The 21,564-nt window shown below is 35.6% G+C and overlaps 3 protein-coding genes and 1 pseudogene across 3 annotated transcripts; 2 read left to right on the top strand and 2 right to left on the bottom strand.

Moving 5' to 3' along the window:
• The first annotated feature begins 839 nt into the window (after window positions 1–839).
• LOC107021592 (protein phosphatase 2C 51-like) lies at window positions 840–2,831 on the top strand. Its single transcript, XM_015222286.2, has 3 exons — window positions 840–1,805; window positions 2,086–2,191; window positions 2,312–2,831. The coding sequence occupies exons 1-3, from the start codon at window positions 933–935 to the stop codon at window positions 2,656–2,658; spliced, it is 1,326 nt and encodes a 441-aa protein (XP_015077772.1). The 5' UTR covers window positions 840–932; the 3' UTR covers window positions 2,659–2,831.
• A 509-nt stretch (window positions 2,832–3,340) lies between these two features.
• LOC107023138 (plastidial pyruvate kinase 4, chloroplastic) lies at window positions 3,341–8,942 on the top strand. Its single transcript, XM_015223721.2, has 5 exons — window positions 3,341–3,512; window positions 3,965–4,049; window positions 4,282–4,709; window positions 5,207–6,853; window positions 8,572–8,942. Exons 2-5 carry the CDS (start codon window positions 3,990–3,992, stop codon window positions 8,705–8,707), a joined length of 2,271 nt encoding a protein of 756 aa, XP_015079207.1. The 5' UTR covers window positions 3,341–3,512; window positions 3,965–3,989; the 3' UTR covers window positions 8,708–8,942.
• A 467-nt stretch (window positions 8,943–9,409) lies between these two features.
• LOC107023139 (cyclic nucleotide-gated ion channel 1-like) lies at window positions 9,410–14,886 on the bottom strand. Its single transcript, XM_015223722.2, has 8 exons — window positions 14,319–14,886; window positions 13,933–14,048; window positions 12,971–13,523; window positions 12,536–12,748; window positions 11,950–12,233; window positions 11,008–11,119; window positions 10,478–10,714; window positions 9,410–10,278 (listed from the first exon to the last, which is right to left on the bottom strand). Exons 2-8 carry the CDS (start codon window positions 13,959–13,961, stop codon window positions 9,580–9,582), a joined length of 2,127 nt encoding a protein of 708 aa, XP_015079208.1. The 5' UTR covers window positions 13,962–14,048; window positions 14,319–14,886; the 3' UTR covers window positions 9,410–9,579.
• Window positions 14,887–16,922: 2,036 nt separating this feature from the next.
• On the bottom strand, window positions 16,923–20,538 carry LOC107022353 (annotated as a pseudogene).
• Between the last annotated feature and the right edge of the window lie 1,026 nt (window positions 20,539–21,564).

Raw genomic sequence — 21,564 nt, 5'->3', positions numbered from 1 at the left:
CTCATAAAATCTCCATCCTCTGATTTTGACATATCCATAGTATGGTCCCACGAAAGAAAACATACTCTCCACTCAATTTAATGACACGTATACGGTGGTCCTCCCCTAATTTCCAAAAAAAAAAACGTATCAACTAATCCAAAACATCTTTTTGCCACCTGTTATCTCTTATTCCATCGCCACCGTACACGCGTATCAAACTAATTCGTTTAAGCTCTGTCCCACCATCGCCGCCCCTCTCCCCTCCCCCACCCCATTCCCATGTTTTTTCAACTTTCACATGGTCTTTTATTCTCTCTTTCCATTTTTGGGCCATCGATTTTATCGTTATTTCATAACGTATTGTATTATATTGTATTAATAAATAAAATATTTGAAGAGATTATGTGATTCTTTATTGTATATTAGCAATTTGAAAGATGAATTTATGAAAAAAAAATTGAGTATGTGATTAAACCTCTATTGCAAATAAAGAACAAAAATAAAATTATTACTTCCTCCGTTTAAAAAAGAATGTATCTGTTTCCTTTTTAGTTTGTTTAAGAAAGAATGAATTTTATTCTGACAACACTTTAAGTTTAACTTTCCACATAACATGTTTAAGACCTCAAGATTAAAGAACATTTTGATACATTTGATATAATCATTCCAAGTCAAACTAGACTATCCTTATTTAGACGAAGAAAGTACATAATAATAAGTAAAATAAGAGAAAATATTAAAATAACAACATCATCACACAAATTACTATTATAAAAAATGAGATTTTTTTTAGTATTACTTAGCAATGAATTTAAATGCGATAAATATTCTACTTTATGATTAATATAATATTTAAATTAACGATACCATAGAGAAATAAGGTGCTATATATCCTCCTATCAATCACCAACAGGCTGCAATGTGTTTGTCATATTGTCAGCCTTCAAACAATGACTAATGATAAATTTTACAGTGCATCGCCGGAAAATGTTTTCCGGCAAACCACATTGTCGGAACCAGGTGCAATGGAAGATTTTAATCTCAATGCAAAACAGCAAAAGTGCTCTCGCCTTAACGGTAGTCAGCAATTGAAGCGATTGTGCAGGACATTAATGCCTGACATCTCTAGCACTAACGCCAATGTTGCCATAACCAACTACAAATGCTACAAAAAGAAACGGAATCAGAATATTGGAGTAACGAATGGTGTTGATGAGAAAAACAGAAATGGAGATGAATACGGAGAGGAAAAGGAGGTTGTAGTGTCTCTGTTATTCACTATGAGTACGACAACTTCTGATCATCCCGATCATCATCAGCAGCATTCAGGAAACGGTGTCGTTTTGACCAGAACTTCTAGTAATGTCGATGAAGCGAGCAAGGAAACAGAGGATTTACAATCCATTACGAGATATTCACATGGATCTATCTCTTTGATCGGTGGAAGAAGAGAAATGGAGGATGCCCTGTCAGTGAAGCTGAATTTATTGACGAATTATGATTTTTTCGGTGTTTATGATGGACATGGAGGTTCATGTGTAGCTCATGCCTGCCGTGACTTGTTGCACAAGTTACTGATGGACGTAATTCTTGAAGAAGATGGGAAATTAGAAGAAATAAATTGGGGGAAAGTGATGACGATGAGTTTCTGTAAGATGGATGAAGAGGTGAACAGGATTAATGGGGCGGAAGTGGCGACAATTGGATCAACAGCAGTCGTGGCGATTGTGGGGGAGGAACAGGTAATAGTTGCCAATTGTGGAGATTCTAGAGCTGTGCTTTCACGAGGTGGAGTTGCATTAGCCTTGTCTAATGATCATAAGGTAATTCCAAAATTTCGAATCTTGCTTTTACTTAGATATCTAATACGACTTCAAAAATGTTCTTTGATCTTAAAAACATTACTATTAAAGAGTTACTACAGAAGTGTTTGAAAAACATACTTCTTCAGCGAATTAAAAATTAAAGTAATACAAACAAATTGAATCGAAGAGATCAACTAGAACCTGAACTTTTGTCAGTCTATAGGTGCATTTATATGAAATGAATGGAGTAATGATTTATTTGGTTGTTAATTTTGTAAACTGACGTTCCTGTACACAGCCGGACAGACCTGATGAACTGGAGAGAATTGAGAAATCAGGCGGGAAGGTCATCAATTGGAATGGGCATCGAGTGTTAGGAGTACTGGCTACTTCAAGATCCATAGGTACGTCCAGAATCAAAACAAAATTAAATGATCATGTATTCTAATATCTGTCCAGGACACAATAAAAACGAAGACGTAATTCTTGATTATTCAATTTGACAAAAAGAGTTAATAATGCAGGGGATAACTACCTAAAACCGTATGTAATACCAGAGCCAGAAGTCACAGTGAGCAAAAGAAGTGATGGAGATGAGTTCTTAATACTTGCCAGTGATGGTCTGTGGGATGTTATTCCCAACGACATTGCTTGTGATTTTACAAGGAGATGCTTAAATGGTCAGATTAGAAGGTGTAAAAATGGGATTGAGCCATCTCAAAATAAGGTCATGAAAGATAATGCTGCAGCAAAGGCAGCATCCTTACTAGCAGAATTAGCGATTTCACGGGGCAGTACAGATAACATAAGCATCATTATAGTTGAGTTGAAGAAATCTTTACTCAGCGGAGATGGAAATAGTATTAAATAGTTCACTACTTTAACACTTCTCTTTTTTTCCCTTTATAAGTTTCTTGCTTTGTGTCCATTATGAATTGTTTGTACTTTGTATAATATTGTACCTGGACATGAAGTCCTAAAGTCTATCAATTTCATGTCGCACTTACCCTTGAATTCTCTTTGTATATATATTCCGTCTTTTAATTTCTTGTTCATAAACAGAAGCAAATACTTGCTTGCAAAGAAGCGCAGTGATCTGTGTTGGACCAATGCACTACTTTCAGGATGCACAATTGACTATATGATTCTTATTTAGTTTCATCAATAATTTTTTTCGAAGTTAGTGAGTGCACGTGCACCCCTTATTCAAATAAATGTGGGCGTTAAAGAAGAGATAATGGTTGGTTTTGGGTAAAAAAAGGATGTAGGTTTAGTTTTGTTTTCTTCTTAATTTAATTAGTGAAATGCTGCTATCATATTTGGCCACGTATACAAAGTTGTATGTCAAAATTGGATATATTTTTGACGGACGGACTCTTTTCTCAAAATTTGATGGTATATTTAAGGATTTTTTCAGTTATTTTTTTTTTTTGATACATTAGGATTGCAAATTACTGAAATTAAAATTTTAAAAAAAGAAATTCCACATAATTCTTTGGTTGTTTTTGGTCAAAATAATTGGCCCTATTTATTTGTTTTTTATAGTATGAAAATGTGAGAAGATAGATTAGTGGTACATGTTAATGCCGTATAGGAAATGATGATAGGGCTGAAGAATCTTCATCTCCTACACTGAATCTGGCACGCGCCCTCCACACTCCTTATTACCCTTCTCTCTCCTTACTTTCCCATTCATTTCTCCAGTTATACCCAATCCCTTCTCAGGTAATTTCTTTCTGCAATTCTTTAATCATTCTATACCCTTTTCTTCTTTTCTATCAAATATTTCATTTGAAAGTGTTTTTATTGCTTTTTCCTTTAACGTGTATGCGAACTTATGTGTTAAGACTTGGATCGAATCAAATAGAGTTTCAAGTTGGTGTTGTTATCCTTTATTTAGAATGCATCTATAGCAGCTGATTGGCTAACTATACAAGATTTCTTATGAGTTCTAATTGAAAATGGTCAAAAAATGATTTGGTGTTAACGAGGAGAGTTTCTATTTGTGTTTACTTGTACAATTTGTGTGTGTAAATAGATGGCTTCAAATCATTTGCATTCATATGGTGTTATGGACCATTAAAACTTAGATATTGTGTTATTTGATGGTTCCTCTATAGCAAAATCAATTGTTAAACATGACTCCAAGTCTGAAATGCTTCGCTTGTACTTTGCAGATTTTCAATTGTCCTCTGTCTCTAGATGTTGGGTGGTGTAGCTTCTGTTGCCATATTCACCAATCAATCTGCATTGTCAAATAATGTAAGTAATCCTCTTTTGACAAGGATACTCGTATAGCACAATGTTTAGTTCAATTAAGTATCAGAAAATGAACTTGTGTTGGAGTTTGCGTTCCTTGTGCTAACCTCTGCTAGCTAAAGGTTATCACTCTCCTTTGGTATCTTTGAGGCTATGCTTTTCACAGTCCCTAATTATTCGTTGCTATATCATAGTTTCACTCTTTTGTTACATTGCGGGACATTCCTTTCTGCAGGGATTTCAAGTTGCTTCATTCTTGGTTGTTAGATCTTCCAACCTTTCCAGGAAGTACACAATTCCACAACCTTTTTTCAAAATTCCTGGCTTTAGGGAACATATTGCCCATTTTGTAGCCAGTAATAATGGAAACCTTGCCAGAAAGAACATTGTCTTTGCTATTCCAAATGAAAAGGATGATGCTGAAAAAGAAGGCTCAGATTACTATATTGATTATCCGGTCATCGTCGGTCAGAAAGAAGATGGGAGTTCTTGTGCACCAGAGATGGAAACAACTTTTTCCTTGTTGCCATGTGGTGAAGGTATACTTAGAAGTTATGAGATCAATGGTAAAGAAGACGGCCTACTTGCTAAGCTGATGGCGGTTCATTTGCATGTACTGGCAATGGAACAATGGAACGCTTCCAAACTTAAAATGTCCCACAAGTATGTTTTCTTCAGTATTTTCCTTTTCTGCGAAGGTGATAAAATGTATTTACATTTATTATATTGCAACATGATAAAGTCCTGCTTATCCTCACTATTTTTCATCTCTCAGACCGCGGAAGGAGAAATACCAGCAGATGAAGTTATGATAAGACAAAGAAATAACAATGTAAATTGAAACGTGTAGAAAGGATGTGTTAAAAGAACTAATGGGAGGGTTATTGTTATAAAAATGAGAACATTGCCAGCATGCAAAATTTAGCCAGTATAACACGGACAATCAATCTTGTCTTTTCCTTTTATCATTGAGGTTGTTTGGTTTCTTTAGGTACTTATTTATTGTATCTTGAGTGTTTTAAAATAAACTTGAAGCATTTACGCATAATGTGATTAAAGTACCTACTATATATTCAGCTTTTCCATCAGCAACACTATTGCTATTTTCTTCCTGCTTGATCATCTTTCCTGCAACTAACTTGTGGTTCCATGAATGACAGAAAATACTTGGTCAGTGCGACAAACCTGATTCATTATTTGGCCTTGAAAAGCGTCAACATAGAGCAGCTTAAAGAAGAACTTTCTTCCATTTGTTTCCTGAATTTAGACACAATAAATCAACATGTTCTAGCAAGTCTTTCTGCAGGCATCCGGCTGTTAGATAATGTAAAATATGATTCTTCAAGTCATAGTATCTCTTATAGTGAAGGAATCTCTTCAACAAAAAGTCTGGACAAACAAATGAAGGGGGAATTTTCTATCAATACACTAAGGAGGAGGGCATCCCATACTGCGGACCTGTTATTGGGAAGATTGCCAGAGAAGAGAAACACCCATATCATGGTAACAGTGGGTGAAGAAGCTATAGAAAGTGAAACATTAATAAAAGATCTTTTAAATGCTGGAACTACCATTGTTCGTATCAATTGTGCTCATGGAAGCCCTGAAATTTGGAGTGAGATTATCAGAAAGGTGAAAAGAAGCTCTCAAATTCTGGAAAAGCCTTGTCGAATTCTCATGGACTTAGCTGGGCCCAAGCTTCGAACCGGAAAACTGCAGGCTGGTCCATGTGTGTTGAAAATATCTCCCCAGAAGAATGCTTATGGGCAAGTGATATATCCTGCCCTAGTTTGGCTCTCAAGCCCAGGAGCTGGTTCTCCACCTGCCCATGTATCCCCTGATGCCATTCTACATGTGGATGGTGAAGAACTTCTTAGTAAGCTCGAGGTTGATGATGTTGTGACATTATTAGATGCTCGTGGAAAACAAAGGACACTTAAGATCATAAGCAGGCATCCTATTTTCTCAGGCGTCGGATATATGGCTGAGTGCAGTAAGGCTGCTTATGTCAAGTCAGGTGCAAAATTATATATCAAGGACAAGAGAAGGAAATCATCAGCTGGACATGTAGTAGATATTCCTCCTCTCAAGCAGTTTATCAAATTAAGGGTTGATGACTTGCTGAGTATATCACGAGACGGTCAAAATGAAGAAAACAATTTGACTTCTTCCACTGGTGTGCACAGGATAGCCTGCTCATCTGAATATGTTTTTGATTCAGTGAAGCCTGGGGAACCTATTGCTTTTGATGATGGGAAGATATGGGGTATTATTAAAGCAACTAGCACTTCGGAAATTCTTGTGTCAATCACCCATGCAGGTCCTAGGGGTAGTAAACTTGGATCAGAGAAGTCCATAAATATTCCGCGGAGCAATATTCGGTATGAAGGCCTCACTTCAAAAGACCTTATAGATCTTGACTTTGTGGCCAACCATGCAGACATAGTGGGTGTATCATTTGTCCGAGATGTCCGTGACATTCTACTGTTGCGCCAAGAACTTGAGAAGCGGAAAAGAAGGGACTTGGGGATTTCTTTAAAGATCGAGACGAAAGAAGGATTTGAGAAATTGCCGCTCTTACTACTGGAGGCAATGAAAATGCCAAATCCTTTAGGCATTATGATTGCCAGAGGAGATCTTGCTGTAGAGTGTGGATGGGAAAATATGGCATATATCCAGAAGGAGATAATCTCTGTCTGTGCAGCTGCTCATGTTCCTGTCATTTGGGCAACACAGGTCCTGGAGTCGCTCGTCAGGTCTGGAGTGCCTACTAGAGCTGAGCTTACTGATGTGGCAGAAGGAATGAGGTCAGTAATTTCGTTGCCAGTATGCGTTTGTGTCTATATCTGTGGGGGTAGGGGGGATTTTGATTTCTATCTTTCCTTTCGAGGTTTTAGGAATTGAGTAGGGAGTAGAGGAGGTTATAATCTGGCTGCTTCTTTATTTCCGTGATATTTTGTTGCACTTCCCTGAGTAAGAACAAGGTTAAAAACTATTAGTGAGGAATATATTATTCATTAGTTTGTTTGTACCAAATGCTAAATATACTTAAATTACAATGTGTTGCAACTTCTAACATTAAAACATGACATAACTTATCAAGTCAAACACTTGAATGCTCTTTTTCTGGATCAGTTATTTCTGAAAAAACTGAAATTCTCTCAGCACACATGCATAAGTTTAACTAGTTTTGAGGTGTAGAAACGTGTTAATGCCTGGACATATCATTATACTTCTCATTTGTCAATAATGGATAAAACTCTAAAGAAAACCAAGTACAAAGAGAACTGGATGATGTAACAAGGCGACCCTTCTTCATTTGAGGAACCATGAATAATTTGACAATTAAAAGTCAAATTAATTGGACGATGGAAATAATTATGGAGGTATTATGCCCAACTTTGTAAGAGCAACTCTCCATTTCTGTTGAACTTGGTATTCGTTTGCTTTAACTGGTACTTGGAAGGACTGCCCATTTTAGTTTGTGGCATGAGGTATGGGACTGGCGTTGAGTAGGACTTACTAGCTCATATATAATCAAGAAGATATCTTTCCTTTAAATCAGTCAGAGTGGTATTTTTTATAAGGTAAAGATAGTTAAGGTAACTGCAGAAGAGTATAAAAAAGGCATTACAATGACTGCATTACATCATGGAGTTCAAAGCTCAAAAAGATGTTCCGTATTCTCTATCCTGTGTTTCCTGCACCACAAAACAGACGGCTGATGCAATTAGATTCCAGTACCAATGTTGTTTCTTCTCTTCAAAACATCTCTTATTTCTTTCCAGCCAAATATTCCACATGATACACTATGGGACATTCCTCCTTATATGCTTCAACTGGTTCTGAATTCTCTCTCCCTGCCGACTTGGCATGATGCTCTTAACATCCTTTGGCATCACCCACTGCACACAAAAAACACACAGAAATTATGTCTAAACCTGCCAGGTTGGATCAAGACAGCAGTAGATGATAGTGGTGTTTCCTGCTTTTCTCACATAAAAAACATCTGCTATACATTGAAGTACCCCTCCTCTGTATGGTGTCTTGTGTTAAATAAGCACTCTTGGCAGTCAACCACCTAAAACAAGAAACCTTTGGAGGGGCTTTATTTTCCATGGTCAATCGACTCCCAATTTCCAGCTTGCTTCTGTAACTTCATGTAACAACTAATTCTCTCAGATAGTACACTTTTATCAGCGAACCAAATCATCCTATTCTTGCTGTTATCATCCAGTTTAATGGGCTTCAATAATTAAATAATTCATTGATTTCATCCACCTCCCAATCATTTTAAATATCTTCTAAAAAGATGAACTTCATCCAGTGTTGACAAAGAAATAAATCCCTTGTCTAACCATTTATCCTCAAACTTTTCTTTCCCGCCTAACCCTTCCGAACCATCTCAAATACTTGCTGTTTTAAACTCGTATTAGAACTGCGCTAGTAACTCGACCTTTTCCCCCTTTTACCTGACAATGTTCTTTAACAGCACGACTATGTTTAATCTGTTTTTTTATTGCAGGACAAATTGTATCATGTTGAACAAGGGTAAATGCATTGTGGAAGCTGTCTCTTTCTTACACAGGATATTGAGCAATCACTCCACGAAGTCAAATACAGAATTTAAGCCTCTTGCTTTATCCAGCCACGACTTTTAGTTGGTTCGACCGTATGAGCAGCTGCTTATATGTTTACCCTACTCGTGTACATCTTCTGCTTCACCATGACCGTTTCTTCTGCTATGTACATACATTAATGTTCAGTGAATCAACTAGTATTTCACAACTGTATTGTTTTAACAGTAGAAGAACAATATGAGACCATGGTTCACATCTTAGAAGAGAATAAGATTCTAGGTGATCTCTTCCTATCAGCCTTAATTTTGATGGGCTACCATATGAGTTACTTGATACCTAGTGAAATAGTCTAGGCGCATGAAAGCTGGCCTAACATTGGCGTTGTGCAAGAGAAACAACCACCACCAGTTGCTCATTTATGAAGAGACAAATCCATAGTAATGCCCAATAAAGAATTTACAGATCTGGTGCACTCTGATGATCTGGGGCTTAAGTTAAATGGCTTATTCCAAGTCGTTTCATTGGTAACCCAGTTGAAGCCCGAGGACGGAAGCATTAGGCTGAAATCAAGTGTACTAGCACAGTCACAATGGATGGTAAAGGAGGGGATCGCAGTAAGTTGATGATAACGATCAACGTGAAATTAATCAATGTTAAGGAAATCTTACAACCAGTGAATACATGCACAAGAATAAACTAGGTCCAAATGGATCTTGAGGTTGTGTGGTTTGACCTCAATTGGTTGGATTTGAGGTGTAGTCATAGTTATGGATTCTGTAAAAATTTGGTGAAAGAGTAGAATCATCATTTCTTTTGTACAAATACCATTGCTTTTATTCCAACAAGCCTTTAGGCATGAAGAAATCTCCTGTAAGTGTATTATTATACACAACAAACATGGCCAAAAATACCACTCAAAATCATTTATCACACATTACATTGACTACTGGCAGTTATTTATCTTCAGCAGTAAAATCTGGCTCTGTTGGTTTCTGAAGCAGAATGGGTGATATCCTGTCTGGCACTCTTGCTTTATTTGCTTTATTTCGTCGCAGAGCGCGAAGTGCATTAGCAGCAAATCTTGATGCATAGATGGTAGCACCAAAACTTGGTGAACTGGAACCTTCCTTTGCTAATGCATCTTGCAATCTGCTTTCTTCTACACGAAGAGACTCTTCTACCTTCTTCCTGCAATAATTGCGCCATGCTGCTTGTAAAAAGCAAGCTGCCCAAGTTCTCCAATGACCTGAGTAAAACCTGAAAGTATGGCGGAGCTGCTTACTGTGAAGTCTTCGAAACTGAGAGGCCACAAACTTCAAATCATCAGCCACTAAAGCAAATGCTTCAACTTCTGAGAGTGCTTGTGCAGTTCGGGTTGAGATAGGTAAGTTAGTTGATGAATGAGGGTCTAGAGCCCAAGTAAGAAGCTCCTCTCCACAAAAATCACCAGCTTTTAGATACTCTGAGTTGAAAAAACCTGTCCTCCCTCCATTAGTGGTTACAGACTGTAGTTTGCCCCTCATTACAAACAGCATCTCATTAACTGGGTCACCTTCACGAACGATGTAGCTGTTCTCGGTGTAGAGCACTGGCTTGAGTCGGTCACATAGTGCATCCAAGAGTTGTTCATCCATTTTTTCAAACATTGGCACCTTAAAATATTCATGCATAATCAAAATCAGGAACTGATAAAGAGATCTTACACTATATTACTCTCGGAAAATCTCACTTGTGTATTAAGCAAAAGGTTCATCTTAGTTATGATGCCAACCATTAGAGAGGGATAAATCACATCTGTATTCGCAAAATAAGGGTGAAACACAGTCAAAGAGCAACAGTAACAAAACTTACTCTCATGAGTAAAGCTAAACAAAGATGGCGCTTTATATCTCTTCTGAGATCTTTGGGAAGGTTGTGAATCAGATTTTCTTCCTCAACACCCCTTGTTTCTTGCCACTTATATTGCTCATAGCGCCTAATTCGCTCTCTGAGGTTCTCAGGGAGTAACCGATGTGACATCCACTGTTCTGCGTCTCGCCTTTTCACCCTCATCTCCTCTAGTCTCATTGTTGAGGACTGCAGACATGTCTATCACAAACAAGTATATAGCTTATTACAGCCTGGGATTGTTTTACTCACATAAGATGAACCAAAATTTTACAGCAAATAAATTGATGTTTCAAGTGGACTAAATTAAACAGGTTGCAACATCACAGAGAAAGTAGGTGTCATACACCAGAATGAGAACTCTGCAATACAAGTTCTATTTCTTGGTAGAATCTTTTGATAGATTTTATTTTCATGGCTCGATCATATACCGTGGCAATGCCATTTAAGAACTTCCAGAACAGTGAATATAAAAACGAAAGCCACAATGCTACCTGCATATTTCCAATGAGAAAGGCAAATAGCACCAGGCCGGAGATGGAAATGAAAACTGCAAAGCAAATTTCCCATACGTAGGTACTTGTTTGGAGATTTTGACCAAGGGAACTGCAACATAAAGGATCAAAGTTAGGTTAGAAAAACTACAGACAGAAAACTCAAACAAAACTGAACTTTTTAAGACACAACTCGGAATTCTAACAGGAGTTCACAGGTGCATGCCTCGACTATCTACAGAGTACAAGGTACTTGCTACCTCCCACCAAAACAGGTTACATGCTTGGCTAGATGAGAAGAAGTCACCTAGTATTTTTTGTCTATGTTGGGGAATAAGAGTCTTTGGTGCTCTTATTTGTTTAATGTTGTAAACATTTCTATAAAATTATTTGTTGATTTGGCCCAATTCCTTTTTTTAACCCAATTTCTTTGAGAGGAAAGAATTCATCAGTTTTCTACGCTTAAAAATTAGATTCAAGCAGGAAAACCGAACCAAAATTATCAACGGACATGACGTAATGATAACCTAAATTCTTTCACTAGCTAACTCCAAAAAAAACACAATGAATTAGGTTACACTTGACATGACGCATTGCAAAGCTAATTAATAGATAACAATATACTCTTGCAAACTGTTTGAGCAATTAGATGAGATGGTCACAAATTTCAAACATTATAAAATCAATAAAAAAACCAGTGTTCCAGCATTGCTAAGTCTGTGCTCAAGCTACGCATACCATATGTAAGCCACAAGCTATTCTAAAATTGAGTTTCTATACGTTCCTTCTTGATCTTTAAAAAGATGGTTAATGACCACTACATATACATGCAAATGTGGTTAAGCAGAATGACACTTTTTATAAAGATCTAATAAACATTCTTTTGAATTTGCACACACACACACACACAAAAAAAAGAGTAAGCATAGAGTGCAAGCATACCTTAAGTTCTGTAAACCCCACCAGAAACAATAAAAGAACTTCTGTGGAAAATTCATTGATCCTACAACATCTGATTGGAGAGCGTCAAGGAACATCCCAAAATCAAAGAGCGTTGTGTTTGGTGTCTCTATAGGACAGGAAATATTCAGCAACGTTTTAAATCCTGTATGATTATCATCACAATAAAACGAGGCATGACGACAGGCAGAGGAATTTGCACAAGCTTGTTTCCAGCAAGTAGTTTCACGTTCTATAGAGAACAGATACCAAAAGGCTCCAAGTACCTAAAGAGCAGAAAGTCACTCAAATCTCAGCCTAACGAGTCCACAGAAGTATAGAATAGAGAATGATGTATCTATTTCAGCATACTAGTGATATCTGCTGGTATAGCATAAGCTTGTATGCCAGGAAAAACTTTAATATGGCTGAAAATCTACAAATTTATTTCTAGGATACCAATTGTTCAATTTTAAATGACGCCTTTCAAATAGAATCATCCATAGGTAACTTCGGGTAGCACAAAATTAAAGAACAGAGTATGTAGCATATCCATCAGAATGGTAACTCTAGCTTGTTGCAAACTTACATGGCTGGCAAGCATATAAAGGAATAGATTGAAAGCAGCTCCAGCCCATGCTGTTTCAGTGAGTATGCCAGATGTTCTTGTGACTTCCTTATATAAAGGATAAACTCGAAGGACCCTTGGAATATATTGGAAAAAGACAACAGACTTCAGCAAATTCTTGGTATTCAGGGATCTTGCACCCCGCAACTTAGGGATTATAATTAAAATTACAACCTGAAAATACATAGAAGGATACTGAACATACACTTCTATTTACAAATAGGAAGTAGGTAAAAGCCAACATGCAATGCAAGAATGCTCCATATCATGTAAATCTAATATCCGTGATTGAACAAGAATAATCTTCTCACAAGATCTACCAACCATGTGTTATTGCAATGGAATAAGACTTTATTCAATCAAACAAAGAAACAATTTGAGGGAAGTAAGTTGCACCTGCGGTAGTGGTAGAACTGCGAGAATATCAATCAAGAAGTACGTGGACAAGTATCTCTTTGCTATCTCCCAAGCATCTTCAACTAAAACGCCTCTTCCAAATACACGTGAAGAAGGAGCAATAAAACCAGTTCGAAATTGAAGGGCAATATGAAGAAAGTAAAATATATCAGTAAAAGAACGCAAAACACTAGCTGTAACCTCCAATGTTCTGTCTATCCCCAGGCATTTGTTGTCATTATCAATCAATGGAATGTAAAGGAACAAAGGATCCAAGGAGATGGCAATTACACACGATAATACAAATATTTTGTTCCACTTCTGAAGAAAAGGTCCTTGAGGATCAAGTATGTTCTTGTTGGATCCCAAGCTTTCTTCCACAAAACCACTTAAACTGGATTTTACGGCTTGAATTATGCTTTTGGCCCTCCATTTACCAGGTTCCAAGCCTTTATGTAATTCATTGGAAGCTATTACAACTTTAGTTCGGTGCACTCCATCCTTATCATGAAAATTTCCTTCAGAGTTTTTCTCTGATTTCCAACCGTGAAATCTGCAAGGCAGCCAATTTAAGTACTAGAAATGCAAGTTGGCAGTATGTCAGCAAATTAGTGCACACAGTTATACAACATCTATGCTAACTATTCAGATTAACTTGGTTGATCATTTTCATAAATATCAAAGTTACCAATAAAGTAACAAAACATGAATGTGCTTGAACTTTCCTATTAATTTTCTCTTGACTTCCAATTTCATATAGAGAAGGCCATCCAGGCTTTCAATTCTTTCCCTTCAGGTCCAGAATTAGTTTACTTTCCACTCATGATTCTCTTTAATCGCAGTTTAGTTTTATTTACTTCTCTATTCCCATAGCATACATCAAACAGAAACTACTTAAAAGGTGTAACCTGGATTGAGAAAGTAAAAAAACTGGGGCTTCCTGAGGTTCTCAGAAATCTGACCTCGAGAACTCCTCTTGTCGGTGATTCATAACTTGAGCCAATGCATCAATGTGCTCAATACAGAAAATCAACTTCCAAAATCATTCTAGAGGCAAATTTCTACATCAGAGTACTTACTGCAACAAAAAAAAAAAAAGGGTAAAAAAATTCAACACCTTGATCAGCTATAAAATTCTAAAACATCACACACTTGCTAATTCTCAAAGTTGTAATCATAAATTATTTGCAGGAAGATAAATATGAATTATGAGAATTTGTTTAAACTGATACATTGTTATAATAACCAATATAATGTTGGAACCATGGCACAATCCGGAATCAATTAGAGTCGACTCTATAAATATTTTATATATGTTAAAATTTAGAAAGTTCAAATATAAACTTACCTAACCTCTTTGGAAAAAAACTCAAAGTGGGGCAGATTTGACTTTAGATCGTCGCACATCGATCCAAAAGCAGAATGGAATGGTAATGTTCAGTTAGTTCACCTGAGAAAAAGAGAATATATTTGTGTATTGGGAGTGAAGAGAGTTGGAACTCATGAAAGCCAAAAAAAGAAGTGGTATTATATGAATCAAGTACTAATAAGTTTAGAGAAGAAGAAGATTTGGAGGTTTTTTCAACTTGTGTCCCACCCAGATTTCGTTTGTGGGAAGTGGAAGATCCACAACAGAGTGTCTTTTGTGGGTCCTACTTATTAGCTTTACCGGGACCCACTTTTCTAACCGGCCGGTGACTGTCAGCTGTCTCTTAAAATCATACAGCACGCCGGCGCTTGCTTCGATTCTTCCAGGTTTCTTCTTTCTATTCAACTTCAAATTTGAAATGATAAATTGTATCACGTTAAATCAGTCGTTCGTTCACGTAATAACGAATTCAATGATACGATACAATAAAATTAAAGTGACAAGGTGTTAAAAGACAGCACTTAACGAATAGAATTGCCTTTCAATGAGCAAAGACAATTTGCACAAGTTAACAAAAAATCAAGGCATTTGACCTGACTGATTTGCTGTTTGACTTGCACAGTAAGTTTGATTTGCTCCCCCGTGAGCCAAATCACCGACGTGTGTGGGTGTTTATTATCGTAAATAAATAAATAAAGGGAAAAAAATCTGATATATCCCTCAACTTTGTATCTGATATATCTCTCGTTATAAAAATGGCTCACATATACCTCTACTTGTAAACAAATGGCTCAAATATACCCTTTTCCTCTAACGGAAATGAAAAAATAATAATTTTAATCTAAATTTTTATTTTTTTTTTCTAAAAAATATAATCCCATATGAGTAAATTTAATCCTCCTCAAATATATTTTTTTGACTTTTTTTAATTTCAATGACTAATTTATAATTATTATTTTGATAATCAAATTTATTTATGTTTCACTAATATTCTTGTGAAACTTATTGTAGATGACCAAATTTTTTCTTCGAATACGAAATTAAATTACAATACACAGAAAAAAAATAGTTTAAATTTTTTTTCTTTAAACTAAGGAATGAAGGAAAAAAACAAAATAAAAAGAAGAAACTCAAATAATTATAATAAAAGAAGTCAAAAAATAATTTATGTATGAAAAAAATTAAAATATACCTTGAACTTTGATAGAAGAATCATATATACGCCTAAATAATTTTTTTAAAAAAAATAGAAGTAAGAAATATAAATTTAACACTAATTTTTTAACTTCCGTTAAATGAAGGGCATATGTGAGCCATTTTGTAACGGTAGGGGTACATGTGAGCCGTTTGTATAACGGTAAGGACATATATGAGCCACTTTTATAAGGAGGGGTATATCAGCTCCAAATGACAAAGTTGAGGGGTATATGAAACTCTTTTCTCATAAATAAATGTAATAGTTGTAAAGACATTGGTTGAGTTAAATTGTGTATTGATCCTATTTGTAGCATAGTCAACGTAGTTAGTTGATTGTTCATCACGACATGTTTGATGCACCTCATCCTCATGATCCCTGAGTTTGACAATATCTACTTTTTTTGCACTATTCTCCATTTATTTTTGTCAACTATCTACGACTTTGAGGCAGAATTGATACTACTAATTTGTTGTGATTACAAAGACACAATTTTCCTCAAGATGACCCTTTCTTTAGGGACAGTTGTTAATTAATGCTTGTTTATGCCAAATATAATACTAGCAAATTTTACAATCATATGAATTAGCCAACACAAATCCATGAAAACTAGTATTCCTCCTTCCCTAATTACTTATCCACTTTTTTCTTTTATAATTGTCCCTAATTACTTGTTTATTTTTACAAATCAAGAAAGGATAAAGTCTATTTTGTACTCTATCTGTGTATCCTTTTTTATTCCTAAAAAATAGCAGATGAAATAGAAGTGAAATAGAAGGCTTAGAGGGGAGATAATGAAATTTTTTTTTTTACCTATTATACCTTCAATTGATTAATTTAAAAAAGGTAAAACTTTTTGAAAAATTTCACACACTTCATAACTAATTGAGGTAAAATGATAAACTCACCTATATCAATAATTATCTTTTTAATAGTTGTGTCAATTTAAAAGTGAATAAGTAATAAAGGATGAGGGATTATCAAAGAATCGGTACATACATGAGAAAAAAAAAAGAAACATCGAGCTGGCCACAATGACAAGATTGTTTATTTCAAGAGTTTTTTAAGATTTTATTGATCTGCTAAATATTTCCCCTATTTTTGTTATTGCAACTTCCACATGAGCAGTTTTTTGTCTGGGAAAATATAATATACTTTTTTTTATCTTACATACACTTGAGAAAATTAAACGTAACAGTTCTTTCAATCAGTCAAGCCAGCAGTATATATATATATATATATATATCTCAAAACACGCCATGATAAAATGCTATGACAATATAATATAATTCATATTTAGCACCAATCAAAAGGCATTGAAGTATGATTGGTCCTATAGGTCAATGAAGACACCCAAAGAGAAGGGAATAAGAAATGAGACAGATAACAAGAACTAACATATGCAATCTGGACAAAAATACTAGAAAACATTTTGGCTTAGATCTTGCTGCAATAAAAGGTAATCCTGGTCTAGAAATTTGGGGTTGTCACTAGTGCTATTGTGGATGATAAGGAGGCATTCCACCGGAATGTGGTAGGCCGTTCTGTCCATGCATTGGCATCATCCCATAACCCATTTGAGTAGGTTCACTTGCTGGCATAGAGTAATGGTGATTGTGCGTCTGCATTGGCATTTGTGGAGGTGCAGAACCAACAGGTGAGTTCCAGCCTGCTGCTGAATGCTGAGGTGCACCAAAACCTTGAGGGGCTGGGGCATATTGTGTAGGCCCATTGTATGGATGAACAACTGGACCTCCTACCGAAGGTGGTTGCTGCCCCATGACTGAGGGTTGAGAACTTGAGAGTTCATCATAGGCGGTTGGGCATTCATCATAGGGACATTCGGGATTGTATAATCTCTGCTGCGATCATTATTCACCTAACATTAGACCAGAAAGCATGCAATTTAGTGGACCACTCTTTCCAAATAGGAGAAAAACATCTAGTGAGGAGATGGTTGACGCTAAACTCTGCACTGGCTCCTATAAACTTCTCCTACGATCTCTAGCAAATAAATCTCTATGATCCTTTTTACCTTTATACTGAGATCAGTGTGGCGAGAGTAGGAGATATGAAGCTTACAAAATCCTCCTTCATATATGAAATGTACTTCTAAAGGTTCCTTTGCAACAACGGCTGTCTGCACATCTGCAAACACATCACATTTATTGCTTACTTTAACATACAAGTACTCCTAATACTGGTAACTGAATCAGTTTCAGTAATGCAAAACCAGTAAAAGGGGGACTAATTGTTAGGAAGGTAACAATCCACAGTTGAGGTCAAATACAAGTACAATAATCACTAAAGCTTCTCCAGTCAATATATCTATACCTAAAACAAAGGACAACTTCATTGCTGAATTCGATATGAAATAAAGCTTAGAACAATCATTGGCCTCTTTGCTAGAAATACTTTTGAACCAACAACAAAACAAGCAACTAATGACTTTTTAGCGGAAAAACACACTTCTGAAAAGAAGAAAATTTTCATCTCACCTGGATATTGTATCAGAGCCTGAACCCCACCATTCTTATCAAACATTGCAATCTTTAGCACAGGGCCGAAAGCCGAAAAACCTGAACCCCATGCATTAAAACAGATGAATCAATGAATAACTCGGGATTAAGGTCACGACATACTGCACAAAAATTTATTTTGCAACTGAAGCGGGGTACTGTGTGTAGGACATCCAAGGTTACAGCATATTGCATGTTCTCAATGGAAGCTAGAAGAACATTCCTCTCAGCTCCAGTTTCTTCCCATCTAAACCCACACTGATCTGAAACATGAATGAAATAAATCTCAAAGGAAAGAAACCAACATTTTATCACAATATCAGCCAATCAACTACAAATGTACCCCAAGCACAGAAACATTAGAAGTGTACCAATCATACAAAAGATAAGCATGCAAACTGCTATGCTCTACCACTTAAATCATAATATCTATGAAGATGCATTATCTTAATGTAGCCCCCAAAATGCAAAATACGATATGCAAGGCATTATATATTTTGTAACACCTGTATTTTTTGTGTAGAGAGTATATCTTGCTTGATAGATAGAGATAGAGTGAAGTTGATAGATGAATATGGTTGAGTCGCATGCTTAAAACTGAGTCCTTCTTACTTAATGAAGCTTTTTGACTAATCAAAAAAGATAAAATCAAGAATATACAAACAAGGAAATTGGAAGATAGAAAACAGAATCCTAACACATCCTTCCATAGTTCCATGCAACTAATGACCACACTCAAAGAGTTGTGTCCAATTGATTACCTGACCATTTGCGTCAATGGCTGAGGGAGTAACAGGAAGGAGAGGATTGGTGTAGTCCCTAAATCAAAACCATATGAAAGATGGTGATTAAAGAAACGAGAAAAGTAGTCATTAGACCCCAAAAGAATAGGAAATAACACGAGTATGAGCGATGAAGGATATAAAGATGCAAATGTACAACCAGTTTCCCAATAGTGGAATAAGCCATCATCATGAATGTCTATCTAGCAGAAAGAAGGGGGAAGACAGGAGGATGTCCTCTGTGTGTGTGTGTGTATGTGTGTGTGTGTGAGAGAGAGAGATCATTTCTACCTGCTACGATGACTCTGAAACTTCACACTCAGATCAGTATGTGCAGAATATGTTATTTTGAGGGAGCAAGGTCCCAGTTCTGGAATCAAATACCTAACACAGAAGAGAATGACAATATAGGTCAATCACCGTCAATGGCTATTCTGTCTCACACTAAGTAGGACTAATATGTACTGAGGTTGAACAACTGATGACGGGTATAAAGACATAGCAATACTTTTTTTGCTTTACAACACATCTTTGTGGGATGTAAGTTTCCATTCATCATTTTTTGGAAAATGAATTTTTTGGTGTGAATATATAGTTACCCTTGTCTCAGAAAGGAAAAGAAAAGGAAGTGTTTGGGCATACGCGCATCGGATAGCAAATCTAAGAAAAAGTCTCTTCTGGACAAGCACCTTTAAACTGGGATCAGCAAATATTTCTTAAACTAGAAGTTGCAAGATCACCATTTGTGACTTACGAATAGGTTTAATAGCAACATCTAAACTGCACATTTTAGCAGTAAACAGGCCACATTGCTTAATTACAACGAACCTGAGGAGCATTAAATGTGAATATATAATGAGATATGGAATGGTCAAGGAACATGCGTGTACCCCTTTGATAGATTCTTATAAAAGTTCTTCAAAGATGTCGAGCCCCAATGTATGTGCACACATCTACAGTAAATGATCCATAACAGTTGGGCTACTCCTCAATCTGAAATATAAATCCACAATCACCTGAGAATGCTTCTTCCATCAAGGGCATCCTTTGCAGAAGTGGCAGTTTCTGCAGCAGAAAATTGCACTAGAGCCTGAAAAGGTTCCAAAGGGAGAGTGGTGGATTTATCAGCTGAATCAATGGTCAGTAACATAACAAAACCAAATCCAACTTCAGTAACATACTGACCTGGAATCCAGCAGTTTTCTCAAATGTCGTAATCTTATGGACAAATCCAAAAGCCGAGAACACCTGGAAAAAATTAGATTATAAGTAGAAAAAAACAATTGAAGGAAAAATCATGATACAAATCTGAAAACATCTTAAATGTTATGATGCAAAGGATAGTTTGTACAAATGTTTAAGGCCTTATCAGAAAGGTTATAACTATTTGAAAAAGTTGTAACCCTTTGAAAAGCCACAACCTTTCATAAAAATTATATCTTTTGATAAAAGTTGCAACTCTTTATAAAAGTCATAACTTTTCATTAAAGTCGCAACTCTTCGTGAAAGTCGTAACTCTTTATTGAAGTCACAACTTTTCATAAAAGTTACAACTTTTCATCAAAGCGAAAGACTAGTTTTGAAAATAAATAAATTTAAAAGGAAATTCTGGTTCTTGGTGGCGCCACATGGGCGGGCGTAAGGTTTTCTTATATATATATATATACTAGTTTCCGAGCACGTGCTTTGCGCGTGTAACCCATGAGTGTATTATTTCTTAAAAGATAATACTATTGAATAATAAAATATGTCTAATTGAAATTTCTTACTTTGTTTTACTACTAATTGTGACACTCCAATTTTCTGACCTCCAAGTGAATGCATCGAGATAATAATATGAGAAATTAATAAAATAAACTTTGTTTGTAATTCAAAAAATAAGTTTGCAAAGCTAAAAGGAAAAATAACAACTATCTAAATTAAATTTCTTGATAGTTCAGTTTTATTGATAGAATAATGCTAGATAGTGTAAGATTAACTTTGAGTGAAGGAAAACAAAATCTTTCAACTTTTTTAATGAATGTGTTTTAAGTATCGTATTAAATTTTATCCACAAACACTTTAAACTAATTAGTTAACTATAAATATTTAAAACTAAGATGCAAAAAGTTTTATCATTTATATTTTAAAAATCAGGATATTTATGAATAACTACTATTTTTATATAAAATTTAATTCTGTCATACATAACTTATCCACCATTAATCTAATATTATATGTTTCACCTTTTTTTTCCATAAAAAGAAAAGAAAAGAGTAAACATCCTATTTTATAACATTCATTCTTAAAGATGAAAATTAATGTATATGTAAAAAATTATAAGTACGGAGAAAAGAAAAAGAAAGGGTACACATGAGAAAGATAGTTAGGCATTTCATTTTGTTTGTCTCTATAGTGAAACTGAACATTTGAGCATACAAAATACAAANATGGTAATTCAACTTTTAAGTTGGGAGCTTCCCACTTATAATAATATATGACTAGTCTTTGCTCACGTGCCACGCACGTGTACCCTATTAATTAATATTCCATTTTTTTAAATTACACAAGTATAAAATATATAAATGAGGCATAAAGTAGATTTTTTAGAAAAATACTCATAAACTTAAATCAATGAAGGGTGACATGTATACTCCAAATTTTGTGAATTAATTGAAACATCAAGTAATATTACCCTATTATCAAATATAGATATGAGAACCATATATTTATTCACTGGTCATTTGTAT

This window comes from Solanum pennellii, chromosome 6, assembly GCF_001406875.1.
Source record: "Solanum pennellii chromosome 6, SPENNV200".
In the NCBI taxonomy this organism is placed as follows: domain Eukaryota; kingdom Viridiplantae; phylum Streptophyta; class Magnoliopsida; order Solanales; family Solanaceae; genus Solanum; species Solanum pennellii.
This window is presented reverse-complemented; position numbering and strand designations above follow the sequence as displayed.

Excerpts from the sequence above, each read along its gene's own strand:
- LOC107021592 (XM_015222286.2), top strand. The coding sequence starts at position 933 with ATGACTAATGATAAATTTTACAGTGCATCGCCGGAAAATGTTTTCCGG. Across the intron at positions 1,806-2,085 it reads CCTTGTCTAATGATCATAAG|CCGGACAGACCTGATGAACT; the intron begins GTAATTCCAAAA and ends TCCTGTACACAG. Across the intron at positions 2,192-2,311 it reads GGCTACTTCAAGATCCATAG|GGGATAACTACCTAAAACCG; the intron begins GTACGTCCAGAA and ends TTAATAATGCAG.
- LOC107023138 (XM_015223721.2), top strand. The coding sequence starts at position 3,990 with ATGTTGGGTGGTGTAGCTTCTGTTGCCATATTCACCAATCAATCTGCA. Across the intron at positions 4,050-4,281 it reads AATCTGCATTGTCAAATAAT|GGATTTCAAGTTGCTTCATT; the intron begins GTAAGTAATCCT and ends TCCTTTCTGCAG. Across the intron at positions 4,710-5,206 it reads AAACTTAAAATGTCCCACAA|AAAATACTTGGTCAGTGCGA; the intron begins GTATGTTTTCTT and ends CATGAATGACAG.
- LOC107023139 (XM_015223722.2), bottom strand. The coding sequence starts at position 13,961 with ATGAATCACCGACAAGAGGAGTTCTCGAG. Across the intron at positions 12,749-12,970 it reads CAGTTCTACCACTACCGCAG|GTTGTAATTTTAATTATAAT; the intron begins GTGCAACTTACT and ends ATGTATTTTCAG. Across the intron at positions 11,120-11,949 it reads TGGGGTTTACAGAACTTAAG|TTCCCTTGGTCAAAATCTCC; the intron begins GTATGCTTGCAC and ends TTTATGTTGCAG.